Below are 18,335 nucleotides of genomic sequence, written 5' to 3' on the forward strand. Positions count from 1 at the left end.
TGACCGCTGTCCACAGAACCTGCTGCAGCAGGTGGCCTCGCGGGACCTGCTGACCAACATCCAGCAGCTGCTGGTGGTCACACCGCCTGTGCTCAGCTCGGGCATGTTCATCATGGTGGTGCGTATGTTCTCCCTCATGTGCTCCAACTGCCCCTGTCTGGCCGTGCAGCTCATGAAGCAGAGTAAGTGGCTCATGCAGACAAACACACTTTCTATTGGTACGCATTTACACCACTCACTTGAATAAAGCCTAAAAATGCAGCTTACAAAATCTTGGGAAAGTTAACTATTTAATGACAGGCCGAAGTCCCTGACTGCATCAAGCCAATAGCCTGGGGAAAACGAAGCATGTTGTCTTTGTTCAGATATTGCAGAGACTCTGCGCTTCCTTCTGTGCGGAGCAGCCAACGGTAGCTGCCAGGAGCAGATTGACCTGGTGCCCCGGAGCCCCCAGGAGCTCTATGAACTCACCTCACTCATCTGGTAAGGAACCCCCTCTGCTGCTGCTCTCAATGTTACAACAACCTTTTCTACCCTAATGGTGGATGTGCATAAAGATGGCGGCCTCCATGCACGCGTCACAGATGGCTTGTTTGCGAATTTCCCTGATGCACTTTGCTAACTGTTTGTTGTCGTCCCCCCCCCCTCCACCAGCGAGCTGATGCCCTGCCTGCCCAGAGAGGGCATCTTTGCTGTGGACCTCATGCTGAAGAAGGGCAGTGCCCAGGCCACAGAGGGGGCCATTTGGCAGTGGAGGGACGACCGGGGCCTGTGGCACCCCTACAACCGCATCGACAGCCGCATCATTGAGGTAAAGAACAGACATGCTGCTCCGCTCCATTATAGGGAATTTCCTTCCAGACTTGGGACCCAGTTTGTCCTTTTCAGGTCAGGTAGTCAGAAATAACTCTGTGCCCTACCTATACTACAAGGAAGTAGACTGCTTCAGTCTTGATGTGTTGTGAGCTGTGTGAAGCCCCTGTGCAGCCCAGTGTTACACTAACGTCTGGGGGTGTCTGGTTCTCTCTTCCTCTCCAGACGGCCCACCAGAACGGAGAGGACGAGATCAGCCTGTCCACCCTGGGCCGCGTCTACACCATCGACTTCAACTCTATGCAGCAGATCAACGAGGACACTGGCACAGCACGGGGTATCCAGAGGAAACCCAACCCCTTAGCCAACCCCACTACTGGTGAGAGAGACACCATCATTACCTCAAGTCATAGACTATCCCCAAACTGGAGTCAGTTGTATGCGTTTCATGTCAGTTGCTGTCGTATGATGCCCTGATTTAGTTCTGAGACTAGCTCTATTCACCTGAAAATATACATTTTATGGATCGCTATAGATCCAGTGGAGAAAGGGGTTAGTGCCCCCTAGTTATTCATACTTTTATTGAGCCTATTAACCAGGTAGTCCCATTGAGGGCAAATTACCTTTTTCCCAATGCGGAAGTGCTCAAGAGGCAGCTCTTGACGCATCTTTTTGTGAACTCGTGAAATTGAACAGGCTGCTTCTTTGTCTCTTCTGCACTAGCTGATGGAATCCAATTTTCTCCTTTTGAGTCAAAGGAACTATCAAATCTTACATGAGTTTTCCCCTGTCTTTCCCCCAGGGGGTCACCAGGAGGTGAGGCGGGAGGATGCACGGGCCCAGCTGATGAAGGAGGACCCTGAGCTGGCCAAGTGCTTCATCAAGACCCTGTTCGGGGTGCTGTACGAGGTGTACAGCTCGTCGGCCGGCCCAGCCGTCAGACATAAGTGCCTCCGAGCCATCCTCAGGATCATCTTCTTCGCAGATGCTGAGCTCCTCAAGGACGTGCTGAGGAACCACGCTGTGTCCAGGTAAACTTTTGACTCATGATTGCTGCCTCCATGGACAAAAAGAAATGGTCAGTACGACATGTCTTCACATCACACCTGAACCTCAGTGTTTGTCTGTTTCCTTCTCCCAGTCACATTGCCTCCATGCTGTCCAGCCAGGACCTGAAGATTGTAGTGGGCTCTCTGCAGATGGCTGAGATCCTCATGCAGAAGCTGCCTGACGTATTCAGTGTCTTCTTCAGAAGAGAAGGTGATAGATCCTGCCTGAGCCGGTGTCTCCTCCCTAGAGGAGCTGACCAGTAATGATCCAAAACACACAGCTCTTTTGTAGCATCAGGAGCTGTAGCACCAGGAGCTGCAGTTCATAGGACCTGTTATGACGGATCCTCCACTGCTATTTGAGCTTCAATGTTTTTTTTAGCGAAGTCAACACTGAGGTCATAAAATTGGGATGTCACACCACAGTGCACTTATGCCGTGGACCACAGAAAGCTGTTTATCTAGCTAAATGCCTGATTTATTTAATCATAATTTCTGACACTAACCTCTTTAATATCAGAGAATTGGGAAAAGAGGAATTTCACTGTATTCCATCTGCCCTCACCTCTGCCTTCCTCCCCTTCCAGGTGTGATGCACCAGGTGAAGAACCTGGCTGAGTCAGAGGCCTTCCTCACTAGTCCCCCAAAGGCGTGCACCAGCGGCACGGCTAGCCTGTGTACCATCAGCACTGCAAACACTACGGCGGCCACCACCGCCACCCCAGACCTGGGCTCACCTAGCTTCCAGCACAGCATGGACGACTCACTGGACCTCAGCCCACAGGGGTGAGAGAACACGAATACATGTGAATGTGCATGTATGATAGGTCAGATACCACACGCAAGGACACTCACACATTCCTCCATAGAACAACATTAGTCTCGCCCTCTCTCCTAGGCGGTTAAGTGATGTGCTGAAGAGAAAACGTCTGCCTAAGAGAGGGCCCAGAAGGCCCAAGTACTCTCCTCCCAGGGACGACGACAAAGTAGACAATCAGGGTAATTGTTATTGAAACTATCATAGTCTCTAAGCCTGGATGCACATGGTTCTCACAGGTGATACAAATAGTGCTAAATGTCAATGATACATTTGTAGTAGTAAAGGTAAAATTCCTGTGTATGTGTGTACACGTATTTGTGCAAGTCAAAAGTTTGGCGACACCTACTCATTCAAGGATTTTTCTTTATTTTGACTCTTCTACATTGTATAATAATAGTCAAGACATCAAAACTATGAAATAACACATGGAATCATGTAGTAACCAAAAAAGTGTTATATCAAAATATATTTGAGATTCTTCAAAGTAGCCACCCTTTGCCATGATGACAGCTTTGCACACTCTTGGCCTCAACCAGCTTAACCTGGAATGCTTTTCCAACAGTCTTGAAGGAGTCCCCACATATGCTGAGCACTTGTTGGCTGCTTTTCCATCAATCTGTGGTCCAACTCCTCCCAAACCATCTCAATTGGGTTGAGGTTGGGTCATCTGCTGCAGCACTCCATCACTCTCCTTGGTCAAATAGCCCTTACACAGCCTGGAGGTGTGTTGGGACATTGTCCTGTTGAAAAACAAATGATAGTCCCACTAAGCTCAAACCAGATGGGATGACGTATCTCTGCAGAATGCTGTGGTAGCCATGCTGGTTAATAAATCAGACAGTGTACGAGCAAAGCTGTTGGTCTTCACGGTGGGAACCACAAATGCAGAGATCATCTGTTCACCCACACCGTGTCTCACAAAGACAGTGGTTGGAACCAAAAATCTCCAATTTGGACTCTTCAGACCAAAGGACAGATTTCCACCGGTCTAAAGTCCATTGCTCATGTTTCTTGGCCCAAGCAAGTCTCTTCTTCTTATTGGTGTCCTTTAGTAGTGTTTTCTTTGCAGCAATTTGACCATGAAGGCCTGATTCACACAGTCTCCTCTGAACAGTTGCTGTTGATGTGTCTGTTACTTAAGCTCTGTGAAGCATTTATTTGGGCTGCAATTTCTGAGGCTGGTAACTGTAATGAACTTATCCTCTGCAGCAGAGGTAACTCTGGGTCTTCCTTTCCTGTGGCGGTCCTCATGAAGAGCGAGTTTCATCATAGCTATTTATGGTTTTTGTGACTGCGCTTGAAGAAACTTTCAGAGTTCATAATGTTCCATATTGACTGACCATGTCTTAAAGTAGTGATGGACTGTCGTTTCTCTTTACTTATTTGAGCTGTTCTTGCCATAATATGGAATTGGGTCTGTATACCTTGTCACAACACAACTGATTGGCTCAAATGCATTAAGAAGGAAATAAATTCCACAAATTAACTTTTAACAAGGCACACCTGTTATTTGAAATGTATTCCAGGCGACTACCTCATGAAGCTGGTTGAGATAATGCCAAGTGTGCGAAGCTGTCAAGGCGAAGGGTGGCTACTTTGAAGAATCTCAAATATAAAATATATTTTGAATTGTTCAACACTTTATTATTATTATTATTATTATTTTTTGGTTACTACATGATTCCATATGTGTTAGTTCATAGTTTTGATGTCGTCACTTATTCTACAATGTAAAAAATAAAAACCCTGGAATGGGTAGGTGTCACAACCTTTTGACTGTTAGTGTGTGTGTGTGTGTGTGTGTGTAAAACCATGACAAGTCGATGCTTCAAAATTGGCTCTCATTTGCAGCATCATTGGTCTCCATGCCTCTTTGTGCCTGGAGTCCTGGTATATTTGGGACATTTATGCAGAATGCAAACTGATCTTCATGATTTCTTGACCTAAATAAATAAATACAGCATGACTTAATTCTTTAATATCTACCAGAGAATCTGGTGTCTGTTTCAAACAACTATAACGGTGTTTCCCAAGGGGTGCATGTTTAGGTTTTTGACCTAGCACTACACAGCTCATTCAAATAATCTACCAATCATCAAGCTTTGATTATTTTAATCAGCTGTCTAGTGCTAGGGCAAAAACCAAAATGTGCACGCCTTTGGTGTCCCCGGGACCGAGTTTGGGAAATGCTGAAGTATAGGGTATCATTTGACACCCACTTTGTCATGTTTCAAGCTGTGACTAACCATTCTACTGTTCCTACAGCCAAGAGTCCTACCACTACTCAGTCACCCAAATCCTCCTTCTTGGCCAGTCTGAACCCCAAGACCTGGGGCAAGCTGGGCACCCAGACCAACAGCACAAACTCTGAGCACTCTCGCACGGCCGGTGTGAGTGGCCTGGCACGCGCCCTTCCCAAGGACTCTGTCTCCAACAACAGGTACGACGGAAACCATTACGGTGGTGGTGGTGATGATTTATCGCGGTGTTGGTGGTAGTGGTGGAGATTATAATAGTGGTGTAGGTGATTATCATTGTCTCGCTCAGAAAATGTAGCTAGGGCTGTGTTCAGTATGAAAATTGGTGTGCAACGGTGCTGTTCCTGAAGTTAAGTTGAAAAACATGGAGAGGTTTGGTTGTGTAAGTATGAGCATTCAAAATGCACCGTTACCCTTTAAATATGTCACTCATTGCTTCAAGCCACACCCCACCACACGGTGCAAACATAGCTTAGTCTGTTCAAGAACGTTGAACGTTTTGGGGAAAGGTGTCATTTAATACAGACTGTCACGCGACGTAGCAAGAGTTTAATCCCAAAAAATGTGCCCCTCATTTGGCGGTCCTGAGGGCTGCACTTAAAATTGAATGGGGTTGCGGATTTGGCCCTTGGGCTCTTTTTGACAACCCTGGTTTAGTCAAACCGATTGCATCCAAGCTGTCAAATCTTAGATTCCTCCTGGTTCCAAGGGCTCTCCCCTTGGACGACAACCTCCAATGGGCTTTGTGAGGGAGTTAAGGAATTGAGAAAACAAGACAGCCAATAGTGATGATGATGATGGTCGCCCCCTTACAGGGACAAGATTAAGGCTTGGATCAAAGAGCAGGCCTGTAAATTTGTGGCACGCTACTTCAACACTGAAAACATTGATGGCAGCAACCCCGCACTAAATGTACTCCAGAGACTCTGCACCGCCACGCAACAGCTCAGCCTACAGGTACTGTACTCCCCAACACTCTCCCACGTTGTAGTATTGCACACGATGAAAGTAAATAGTCATTAGTTGACGGCTTTGGAGACCCTGTTTGCTAATACTAACTTGAGAACAGCTGTTTTGATAGTACAGGGGTACTATCTACATTGCTAGCTAAAGACAAGGTCATTAAGGTATGATGGTGAGTGACTTGGGTTATGATAAACTTCTTGACTGCTGTCACACCCCCAATCCCCCCACCAGATGGACGGTGGCGTGGAGTGCCTCGTGGAGATCTGCAGCATCGTGTCAGAGTCGGACGTGTCATCGTTCGAGATCCAGCACAGCGGCCTGGTCAAGCAGCTGCTGCTCTACCTGACCTCCAGGAGTGACCGTGACCTGGTCAGCCGTGACGTCCGCCTCAAGAGGTTCCTGCACGTCTTCTATGGCTGCCCGGTAAGGCTGTTAGGCTGGTCTGAAGCGCAGAACTAGAATGAGATTCTGTTTCTATTATCAGAAGTTTGTCTTTCGCCCGATGAAGACGTTCATCCTTTCTCAGTATCCAGTGACTGACAATGTAGCCAACTCCAGCCTAATAGGCCATGTTGGCAGAGACTGGAGCTGAGGGCAATACATCTCATGGCTCTAAATACAGTATAAAGCCAGTATGAGGGTTTGCGCTCAGGCTAGAATGAATGGCAGCTGGTATGTATATTTTTCTCCTAGAGTTCAAAAGGTACTCACTCAACTGAGCCCCACCCTCAAGTTTTGTATTGCATCTATATGTATTGCTTATATAATGTAGTATTTAAAAAATATATATATTTAAACCTTTATTTAACTAGTAAAGTCAGTTGACAGCCAAACCCGGATGACGCTGGGTCAATTGTGCACCTGGAATCGAACCAGGGTCTGTAGTGACGGCTCTAGCACCGAGATGCAGTGCCTTAGACTGTTGCGCCACTCAGGAGCCCTACATTGTTATGTAGGTTAGACCAGTGTTTCCCAACTCTGGTCCTCGAGTATCCACAACAGCACACATTTTTTTTGTATCCCTGGGCAAAAACACCTGATTCAGCTCATTGAGGCCTTGGTGATTAGTTGACAATTTGAATCGGGTGTTTTTGTCCTGGGCTACAACACAACGGAAGTTGGGGAACACTGGCCTAGACCATTGTGTTTTTTCAATTATATGTGACATTTGAATTGTCAGTTTAACTTCTTGGGGCTATGTGGGACGCTAGCGTGCCACCCGTGGTGCACCCTATCAACAGCAGGTGCATTTCAAGAGCGGCAAATTTGAAACCAAATAAATGTCAAAATTCAAATTTTTCAAACATACAACTATCTTACACCCTTTGAAAGATAAACATCTCCTTAATCTAACCACGTTGTCCGATTTCAAAAAGGTTTTACGGCGAAAGCATAAAGTTAGATTATGTTAGGAGAGTACATTGACAATAGCTGTGTGTAATGTTTTGTCAATTCAAAGACAGGGTCACTAAAACCAGCTAAAATGATGCACTAACCTTTTACAATCTCCATCAGATGACACTCCTAGGACATTATGTTAGACAATGCATGCATTTTTAGTTCTATCAAGTTCATATTTATATCCAAAAACAGCGTTTTACTATGGCATTGATGTTGAGGAAATCGTTTCCCTCCAATAACCGGCAGTCAAGTCAACACCACAAATTAAATAATAAAAATTAGAAAACATTGGTAAAATATTATATTGTCATTTAAAGAATTATATATTTACATCTCTTGAACGCAATCAACTTGCCAGATTTAAAAATAACCTTACTGGGAAATCACACTTTGCAATAATCTGAGCACTGCGCCCAGAAAAATACGCGTTGCGATACAGACTAGGCGTCATGTTGGGGAGATCTAAAATCGAAAATACTATGTAAATAATCCATTACCTTTGATTCTCTTCATCAGATGTCACTTCCCGGAATCCCAGGTCCATAACGAATGTAGTTTTGTTCAAAAAAGCTCATCATTTATATCCAAAAAGATCCGTGTTGTTAGCACATGATCTAAGCCAGCCGGACTTCTCGTCATGAACGAGGGGAAAAAATATATTTACGTTCGTTCAAACATGTCAAACGTTGTATAGCATAAATCATTAGTGCCTTTTTTAACCAGAACATGAATAATATTCAAGGTGGACGAATGCATTCTCTTTTATAACGTATTGGAATGAGGGTACCCAACATGAACTCGCGCGCCAGAGTCTAATCGGCCATCACCGTTCCATGGCTCTTGTTCGGTCAGATCTCACAGTAAAAGACTCAAAACACTTTGTAAAGGCTGGTGACATCTAGTGGAAGCAATAGGAAGTGCCAAAACATTAATCAACCCCTGTGTGTTTCAATGGCATAGGCTTAAAGGTAATTCAACACATCAGGTATCCACTTCCTGTCAGAAAATGTCTCAGGGTTTTGCCTGCCAAATGAGTTCTGTTATACTCACAGACACCATTCAAACAGTTTTAGAAACTTTAGGGTGTTTTCTATCCATATATAATAAGTATATGCATATTCTAGTTACTGGGTAGGATTAGTAACCAGATTAAATCGGGTACGTTTTTTTATCCAGCCGTGAAAATACTGCCCCCTAGCCCCAACAGGTTAATATTATTCTACATATTCCCTGTTAATATACATTTAACTCCCATTTTGCCAGTATCTCATGAACTATAGCTGCTTGCTCCTGTTACGCACAGCAGATGTCTTAAATGCGTGTCTCCTCCAGTTGTTTCTACAGCTCTGAAGGCATAAGGCTGAAACATATTCTCAATGTTTTTTTTTTATATACTAAGCAAAAATATAAACGCAACATGCAACAATTTCAAAGGTTTTACTCCGTTACATTTCATTTTTTTATTTCACCTTTATTTAACCAGGTAGGCTAGTTGAGAACAAGTTCTCATTTGCAACTGCGACCTGGCCAAGATAAAGCGTAGCAATTCGACACATACAACAACAGTTACACATGGAATAAACAAAACATACAGTCAATAATACAGTAGAACAAAAGAAAACAAAAAGTCTATAAACAGTGAGTGCAAATGAGGTAAGATAAGACAATAAATAGGCCATGGTGAAGTAATTACAATATAGCAATTAAACACTGGAATGGTAGATGTGCAAAGATGAATGTGCAAGTAGAGATACTGGGGTGCAAAGGAGCGAGATAAATAAATACAGTATCGGGATGAGGTAGGTAGATAGATGGGCTATGTACAGGTGCAGTGATCTGTGAGCTGTTCTGACAGCTGGTGCTTAAAGCTAGTGAGGGAGATATGAGTCTTCAGCTTCAGGGATATTTGCAGTTCGTTCAAGTCATTGGCAGCAGAGTACTGGAAGGAAAGACGACCAAAGGAGGAATTGGCTTTGGGGGTGACCAGTGAGATATACCTGCAGGAGCGCGTGCTGCTTTGGTGACCAGTGAGCTGAGATAAGGCAGGGCTTTACCTAGCAGAGACTTGTAGATAACCTGTAGCCAGTGGGTTTGGCAACGAGTATGAAGCGAGGACCAACCAACGAGAGCTTACAGGTCGCAATGCTGGGTATTGTATGGGGCTTTGGTGACTAAACAGATGGCACTGTGATAGACTGCATCCAGTTTGTTGAGTAGAGTGTTGGAGGCTATTTTATAGATGACATCGCCGAAGTCGAGGATAGGTAGGATGGTCAGTTTTACGAGGGCATGTTTGGCAGCATGAGTGAAGGAGGCTTTGTTGCGATATAGGAAGCCGATTCTAGATTTAATTTTGGATTGGAGATGCTTAATGTGAGCCTGGAAGGAGAGTTTACAGTCTAACCAGACACCCAGGTATTTGTAGTTGTCCACTTATTCTAAGTCAGAGCCGTCCAGAGTAGTGATGCTGGACGGGCGAGCAGGTGCGGGCAGTGATCGATTGAATACTATGCATTTAGTTTTACCTTCGTTTTTTAGAGCAGTTGGAGGCCACGGAAGGAGCATTGTATGGCATTGAAGCTCGTCTGGAGATTAATTAAGTGTCCAAAGAGGGGCCAGAAGTATACAGAATGGTGTCGTCTGCGTAGAGTTGGATCAGAGAATCACCAGCAGCAAGAGCAACATCATTGATGTATACAGAGAAGAGAGTCGGCCCGAGAATTTAACCCTTTGGCACCCCCATAGAGACTGCCAGAGGTCCGGACAACAGGCCCTCTGATTTGACACACCGAACTCTATCAGAGAAGTAGTTGGTAAACCAGGCGAGGCAATCATTTGAGAAACCAAGGCTGTCGAGTCTGCCAATAAGAATGTGGTGATTGACAGAGTCGAAAGCCTTGGCCAGGTCGATGAATACGGCTGCACAGTAAAGTCTCTTATCGATGGCGGTTATGTTGTTGTTTAGGACCTTGAGCGTGCCTGAGGTGCACCCATGACCAGCTCTGAAACCAGATTGCATAGCGGAGAAGGTACGGTGGGATTCGAAATGGTCGGTAATCTGTTTAACTTGGCTTTCGAAGACCTTAGAAAGACAGGGTAGGATAGATATAGGTCTGTAGCAGTTTGGGTCTAGAGTGTCACCCCCTTTGAAGAGGGGGATGACTGCGGCAGCTTTCCAATCTTTGGGAATCTCAGACGATACGAAAGAGGTTGAACAGGCTAGTAATAGGGGTTGCAACAATTTCGGCGGATAATTTTAGAGAGGTTCCAGATGGTTTAGCCCGGCTGATTTGTATGGGTCCAGATCAGCTATCTGGATTTGGGTGAAGGAGAAATGGTGGGGGCTTTGGCGGGTTACATTTACATTTACATTTTAGTCATTTAGCAGACGTTCTTATCCAGAGCGACTTACAGTAGTGAATGCATACATTTCATACAACTCATACATTTTTTTTTTTTTTTTTCCTCTGTGCTGGCCCCCCGTGGGAATCGAACCCACGACCCTGGTGTTGCAAACACCATGCTCTACCAACTGAGCTACAGGGAAGGCTAGGGTTGCTGTGGAGGGTGCCGGGCAGTTGACCGGTGTAGGGGTAGCCAGGTGGAAAGCATGGCCAGCCGTAGAGTAATGCTTATTGAAATTCTCAATTATAGTGGATTTATCGGTGGTAACAGTGTTTCCTAGCCTCAGAGCAGTGGGCAGCTGGGAGGAGGTGCTCTTATGCACTTTTAAAGAATAGCCAGGCATCATCTACTGACGGGATAAGGTTAACCTCTTACATCTAGACGTTCCGCTAGCGGAACACTGCTCCAATATCCAATGATAGGGCGTGGCGCGAATTACATATTCCTCAAATCTGAAAACTTCAATTTTTCAAACATATGACTATTTTACACCATTTTAAAGACAAGACTCTCCTTTATCTAACCACATTGTCCGGTTTCAAAAAGGTTTTACAACGAAAGCAAGACATTAGATTGTCAGGAGAATACCCAGCCAGAAATAATCAGACACCCATTTTTCAAGCTAGCATATGTCACAAAAACCAAAACCACAGCTAAATGCAGCACTAACCATCAGATGACACTCCTAGGACATTGCTATACAATACATGCATGTTTTGTTCAATCAAGTTCATATTTATATCAAAAACCAGCTTTTTACATTAGCATGTGACGTTCAGAACTAGCATTCCCACCGAACACTTCCGGTGAATTCACTAAATTACTCATGATAAACGTTCACAAAAAAACATTATTTTAAGAATTATAGATACAGAACTCCTTTATGTAATCGCGGTGTCCGATTTTAAAATAGCTTTTTGGTGAAAGCACATTTTGCAATATTCTGAGTAGATAGCCCGGCCATCACAGGCTAGCTATTTTGACACCCACCAAGTTTGGTACTCACCAAACTCAGATTTACCCTAAGAAAAATTTGATTACCTTTGCTGTTCTTCGTCAGAATGCACTCCCAGGACTTCTACTTCAACGACAAATGTTGGTTTGGTTCCAAATAATCCATAGTTATATCCAAATAGCGGCGTTTTGTTTGTGCGTTCAAGTCACTATCCGAAGGGTGACGCGCCGGCGCATATCGTGACAAACATTTAAGATATTCCATTACCGTACTTTGAAGCATGTCAAATGCTGTTTAAAATCAATTTTTATGTGATATTTCTTGTAAAATAGCGATAATATTCCGACCGGGAGACGTCGTTTTCGTTCAAAGACAGAGAAAATAAAAACATGGTGTCGCCTCGTGCACGCGCCTCAGTCTCATTGTCCTCTGATCGACCACCATCCAAATGCGCTAATGTTTTTCAGCCATGGCCTGCAAAGACATCATTCAGCGGTTTGCCGCCTATGGGAGCCGTAGGAAGTGTCACGTTACAGCAGAGATACTCAGTTTTCAATAGAGTGTAGAAGCCCAAGAAATGGTCAGAGAGTGCACTTCCTGTAAGGAATCTTCTCAGGTTTTTGCCTGCCATATGAGTTCTGTTATACTCACAGACACCATTCAAACAGTTTTAGAAACTTTAGGGTGTTTTCTATCCAAAGCCAATGATTATATGCATATTCTAGTTTCTGGGCAGTAGTAATAACCAGATTAAATCGGGTACGTTTTTTTTCCGGCCGTGCAAATACTGCCCCCTATCCCCAACAGGTTATACTCACCGACACCATTCAAACAGTTTTAGAAACTTTAGGGTGTTTTCTATCCAAATCAAACAATTATATGCATATTCTAGTTTCTGGGCAGGAGTAATAACCAGATTAAATCGGGTACGTTTTTTTTATCCGGCCGTGAAAATACTGCCCCCTATCCATAACAGGTTAATGTCATTCCAGGATACACCGGCCAGGTCGATTAGAAAGGCCTGCTCGCAGAAGTGTTTTAGGGAGCGTTTGACAGTGATGAGCGGTGGTCGTTTGGTCCCAGACCCATTACGGATGCAGGCAGTGATCGCTGAGATCTTGATTGAAAACAGCAGAGGTGTATTTGGAGGGCGAGTTAGTTAGGATGACATCTATGAAGGTGCCTGTGTTTATGGATTTGGGGTTGAACCTGGTAGGTTCATTGATCATTTGTGTGAGATTGAGGGCATCAAGTTTAGATTGTAGGATGGCCGGGGTGTTAAGCATGTCCCAGTTTAGGTCACCTAGTAGCACGAGCTCAGAAGATGGATGGGGGGGGCAATCAATCCACATATGGTATCGAGGGCACAGCTGGGGGCAGAGGTAGGTCTGTGGCAACAGTGAGAGACTTGTTTCTGGAAAGGTGAATTTTTAGAAGTAGAAGCTCTAATTGTTTGTGTACAGACTTGGATAGTAATACAGAACTCTGCAGGATATCTTTGCAGTAGATTGCAACACCGCCCCCTTTGGCAGTTCTATCTTGGCAGGAAATTATATAGTTAGCAAAGGAGATTTCAGGGTTTTTGGTGGTTTTCCTAAGCCAGGATTCAGACACGGCTAAGATATCCGGGTTGGCAGAGTGTGCTAAAGCAGTGAGTAAAACAAACTTAGGGAGTAGGCTTCTAATGTTAACATGCATGAAACCAAGGCTTTTACGGTTACAGAAGTCAACAAATGAGAGCACCTGGGGAGTGGGAGTGGAGCTAGGCACTGCAGGACCTGGATTAACCTCCACATCACCAGAGGAACAGAGAAGTAGGATAAGGGTACGGCTAAAGGCTATACGAACTGACCGTCTAGCACGTTTGGAACAGAGAGTAAAAGGAGCAGGTTTCTGGGCACGATAGCATAGATTCAAGGCATAGTGTACAGACAAAGGTAAGGTAGGATGTGAGTACATTGGAGGTAAACTAGGCATTGAGTAATGATGAGAGAGATATAGTCTCTAGCGACGTTTAAACCAGGTGATGTCATCGCATATGTAGGAGGTGGAACAACATGGTTGGTTAAGGCATATTTTTGCAGGGCTAGAGGCTCTACAGTGAAATAAGACAGTAATCACTAACCAGGACAGTAATGGATGAGGCATATTGATATTAGAGAGAGGCATGCGTAGCCAAGTGAACATATGGGTCCAGTGATTGATTGGTTGGACTGACTGGGGACACGGCGATTCAGACAGTTAGCAGGCCGATGCTAACAGTTAGTAGGCCAGGGCTAAACAAGCTAGCAATTAGCAGACCGGGGCAGGCAAGCTAGCAGTTAGCAGACCGGGTTAGCAAGCCAGCAGTTGGCAGACCGCGGCAGGCAAGTTAGCAGACCGGGGCTAGCAAGTTAGCCTTTGTGGGAAGTCGCGATGGGGGTAAATCTGTTTTTGCCTCTTAGTGCGGTGACGTCGATAGACCAGTCGTGGAATTAGTAGGGTTCAAGTAGCTCTAGATAGCTAGCAGGCCGGTTAGCAGAATGGGCTAGAATTTAAGGAATTTAAGGAAGTCATTCAATTGAAAAAAATGCATTAGGCCCTAATCTATGGATTTCACATGACTGGGGATTAGAGGTCGACCAATTATGATTTTTCAAAGCCGATACCGATTTATTGGCGGGCCAAAAAAAGGCCGCTACCGATTAATCGGGTTTTTAAAATGTATTTATTTGTAATAATGACAATTACAACAATACTGAATGAGCACTTTTAACTTAATGTAATACATCAATAAAATCAATTTAGCCTCAAATAAATAATGAAACATGTTCAATTTGGTTTAAATAATGCAAAAACAGTGTTGGAGGAGAAAGTAAAAGTGCAATATGTGCCATGTAAGAAAGCTAACATTTAAGTTCCTTGCTCAGAACATGAGAACATATGAAAGCTGGTGGTTCCTTTTAACATGAGTCTTCAATATTCCCAGGTAAGACGTTTTAGGTTGTAGTTATTATAGGACTATTTCTCTCTATACGATTTGTATTTCATATACCTTTGACTATTGGATGTTCTTATAGGCACTTTAGTATTGCCAGTGTAACAGTATAGCTACCGTCCCTCTCCTCGCTCCTACCTGGGCTTGAACCAGGAACACATCGACAACAGCCACCCTCGAAGCAGCGTTACCCATGCAGAGCAAGTGACGTTTGAAACGCGATTAGCCGCACCCGCTAACTAGCTAGCCATTTCACATGGGTTACACCAGCCTAATCTCGGGAGTTGATAGGCTTGAAGTCATAAACAGTGCAATGCTTGAAGCATTGCGAAGAGCTGCTGGCAAAACGAAAGTGCTGTTTGAATGAATGCTTACGAGCGTGCTGGTGCCTACCATCGCTCAGTCAGACTGCTCTATCAAATCATAGACTTAATTATAACATAATAACACACAGAAATACGAGCCTTAGGTCATTAATGTGATCGAATCCGGAAACTATCACATTTATTCTTTCAGTGAAATACGGAACCGTTCCGTATTTTATCTAACGGGTGGCATCCATAAGTCTAAATATTCCTGTTACATTGCACAACCTTCAATGTTATGTCATAATTATGTAAAATTCTGTCAAATTAGTTCGCAACAAGCCAGGCGGCCCAAACTGTTTCATATACCCTGACTCGGCGTGCAACGAACGCAAAATGACACAATTTCACCTGGTTAATATTGCCTGCTAACCTGGATTTCTTTTAGCTAAATATGCAGGTTTAAAAATATATACTTCTGTGTATGGATTTTAAGAAAGGCATTGATGTTTATGGTTAGGTACAGTCGTGCAACGATTGTGCTTTTTTCGCAAATGCGCTTTTGTTAAATCATCCCCCGTTTGGCGAAGTCGGCTGTCTTTGTTAGGAAGAAATAGTCTTCACAGTTCGCAACGAGCCAGGCGGCCCAAACTGCTGTATATACCCTGACTCTGTTGCAAGAGAAGTGACACATTTTCCCTAGTTAAAGGAAATTCATGTTGGCAGGCAATATTAAAAAGCAGGCAATATTAAAAATATATACTTGTGTATTGATTTTAAGAAAGGCATTGATGTTTATGGTTGGAGCAACGTGTACCTAAGTGATTATATGCAACGCAGGACAGGCTAGATAAACTAGTAATATCATCAACCATGTGTAGTTAATTAGTGATTATGATTGTTTTTTATAAGATGGGTTTAATGCTAGCTAGCAACTTACCTTGGCTTCTTACTGCATTTGCGTAACAGGCTGGCTCCTCGTGGAGTGCAATGTAAAGCAGGTGGTTAGAGCGTTGGACTAGTTACATTTTAGTCATTTAGCAGACACTCTTATCCAGAGCGACTTACAGTAGTGAATGCATACATTTCATTTTTTTTTTTTTTTTGTACTGGCCCCCCGTGGGAATCGAACCCACAACCCTGGCGTTGCACACACCATGCTGGCGTTGCAAACACCATGCTCTACCAACTGAGCCACAGGAGCGCCCCAAGTTAACCGTAAGGTTGCAAGATTGAATCCCCGAGCTGACAAGGTAAAAATCTGTCATTGAAAATAAGGCCGTCATTGAAAATAAGAATGTGTTCTTAACTGACTTGCCTAGTTAAATAAAGGTGTAAAACATAATAAAAAATCGGCCAAATCGGCGTCCAAAAATACCGATTTCCGATTATGAAAACTTGAAATCGTCCCTAATTAATCGGCCGACCTCTACTGGGAATAGAGATGCATCTGTTGAAATGCTCACTAACAGGAATGTAAACAAATTTGTGCACAATTTTAGGGAATTAAGCTTTTTGTCAGTATGGAAAATGTCTGCTATCTTTTATTTCACCAACTTTTTTTATAGCTCCGTGCACTGTCATTCTTTGTATTTTTTCGAGCATGGATTAAATTAAGTATTTTGCATCTAGGCCTCCTTGGGTTATTCCTTTTCATGGTTTCGAGTGGGCCCATCTTTTGAACAGTCTAAATACAGTATCACACTTGATAGCTAAACCATGCTTTGTCAGCATTTATTTATTTATTTTTTTTATTTTTTTTTTTACAACAGCAATACTCAACCCTGGTTGTACTCAGTAGGAAACAAATGGAATAAAACTGACAAAGGGAGGAACTACCTAAACTTATCCCAGAAATAAATGCTTTTTTAAATTTTCTGTTTAAAAAAATGTTTCTACGGTGTGCCCTGATGAATACGACAAGTCTTTGCAGTTTGTTTGAAGTGTGTCCCTCCTGTGTTTTGCCCGTCCAGATCCCGGGGATGGAGCCGGCAGGCCGCCTGGAGCCGTCTGAGAACGGGCCACTGCTGTCACTGGTGCGCAAGATGAACAACTGCCTAAGCCAGATGGAGCAGTTCCCTGTCAAGGTGCACGACTTCCCTAGTGGCAACGGCAACGGGAGCAGGTTAGTTCATTTACCAAGTTCCATCCCTTCCTTTTGTTCCACAAACCCTATTTTTGTCAGCCATTCACTAATGTGTGATGCCCTATTGAAGTCTATATGGGTGTAGGTCAAGGAAGGGGACTTGCCAGTATTTACCTCTTTTGTATCATTGTGATCTTGTCTGTTGACATGTGTTTTCTTCAGAGGTTCTCAGGCTCTGAAGTTCTTCAACACACACCAACTCAAGTGTCAGCTGCAGAGGCACCCGGACTGCACCAATGTGAAGCAGTGGAAGGGGGGCCCGGTGAAAATTGACCCCCTGGCTTTGGTACAGGCTATTGAACGCTACCTGGTGGTCCGAGGTGAGCACTGGGATCTGTCTCTTTGCATTGAGTTACTGACTTGACTTAACCTCTATGGGCTAGGTGGGACGTTTGCGAATTTTTTATATTTGGGCTTGGGGAGGGTATCAAGTCAGGTTGAGTCATAAGGCTCAAGTCCAAGTCAAGTCACAAGTCATTGGTGTTAAAGTCAAAGTTGAGTTGCAAGTCATCATATTTGTCATGACTCGAGTCCACACCTCTGCTAACTGCCATACGTAGGCGGCACGTGAGTTTCAAGTTTGGGGAAGATATTTTTCACCTTGAAAATGCACCTTTATAATAATGCATAATCGCATTTGTGGTGTCATGACTCTCACTCCTGGGTGAGGATCTAAGATCGCATCAGAGAGGAGAGCTTAACCTCTCTAGGGTAGGTGGCACCAAATCGTCCCACCTACGTAACAGCCAGTGTAATCCCGTGGCGCGTTATTCAAATACCTTAGAAATGCAAAACCTTCAATTTTTCAAAAATATGACTATTTTACACCATTTAAGATAAGACTCTCGTTAATCTAACCACACTGTCCGATTTCAAAAAGGCTTTACAACTAAAGCAAAACATTAGATTATGTCAGCAGAGTACCCAGCCAGAAATAATCAGACACCCATTTTTCAAGCTAGCATATAATGTCACATAAACCCAAACCACAGCTAAATGTAGCACTAACCTTTGATGATCTTCATCAGATGACAACCCTAGGACATTATGTTATACAATACATGCATGTTTTGTTCATATTTATATCAAAAACCAGCTTTTTACATTAGCATGTGACTAGCATTCCCACCGAACACTGCCGGTGAATTTACTAAATTACTCACGATAAACGTTCACAAAAAGCATAATTATTTTAAGAATTATAGATACAGAACTCCTCTATGCACTCGATATGTCCGAT

The 18,335-nt window shown here is 43.8% G+C and overlaps 1 protein-coding gene across 6 annotated transcripts in view; it reads left to right on the forward strand.

The window, feature by feature from the left end:
* Positions 1-18,335, forward strand: part of trip12 (thyroid hormone receptor interactor 12) — a 52,554-nt gene that overhangs the window by 22,235 nt on the left and 11,984 nt on the right. For 5 of the 6 annotated variants that reach the window (XM_014162411.3, XM_014162417.3, XM_082966548.1 and 2 more), the window contains 13 exons: positions 17-182; positions 366-483; positions 655-811; positions 1,039-1,192; positions 1,616-1,844; positions 1,955-2,073; positions 2,450-2,648; positions 2,761-2,861; positions 4,948-5,122; positions 5,756-5,897; positions 6,138-6,329; positions 16,923-17,074; positions 17,258-17,415. In XM_014162411.3, the coding sequence (XP_014017886.2) occupies positions 17-182; positions 366-483; positions 655-811; positions 1,039-1,192; positions 1,616-1,844; positions 1,955-2,073; positions 2,450-2,648; positions 2,761-2,861; positions 4,948-5,122; positions 5,756-5,897; positions 6,138-6,329; positions 16,923-17,074; positions 17,258-17,415 (2,062 nt within the window). The remainder of the gene's footprint in view (positions 1-16; positions 183-365; positions 484-654; positions 812-1,038; positions 1,193-1,615; positions 1,845-1,954; positions 2,074-2,449; positions 2,649-2,760; positions 2,862-4,947; positions 5,123-5,755; positions 5,898-6,137; positions 6,330-16,922; positions 17,075-17,257; positions 17,416-18,335) is intronic. The other variant, XM_082966550.1, reaches the window with a different exon arrangement.

The sequence above is a fragment of the Salmo salar genome, chromosome 20 (genome assembly GCF_965601325.2).
Source record: "Salmo salar chromosome 20, fSalSal1, whole genome shotgun sequence".
Taxonomy (NCBI): Eukaryota; Metazoa; Chordata; class Actinopteri; order Salmoniformes; family Salmonidae; genus Salmo; species Salmo salar.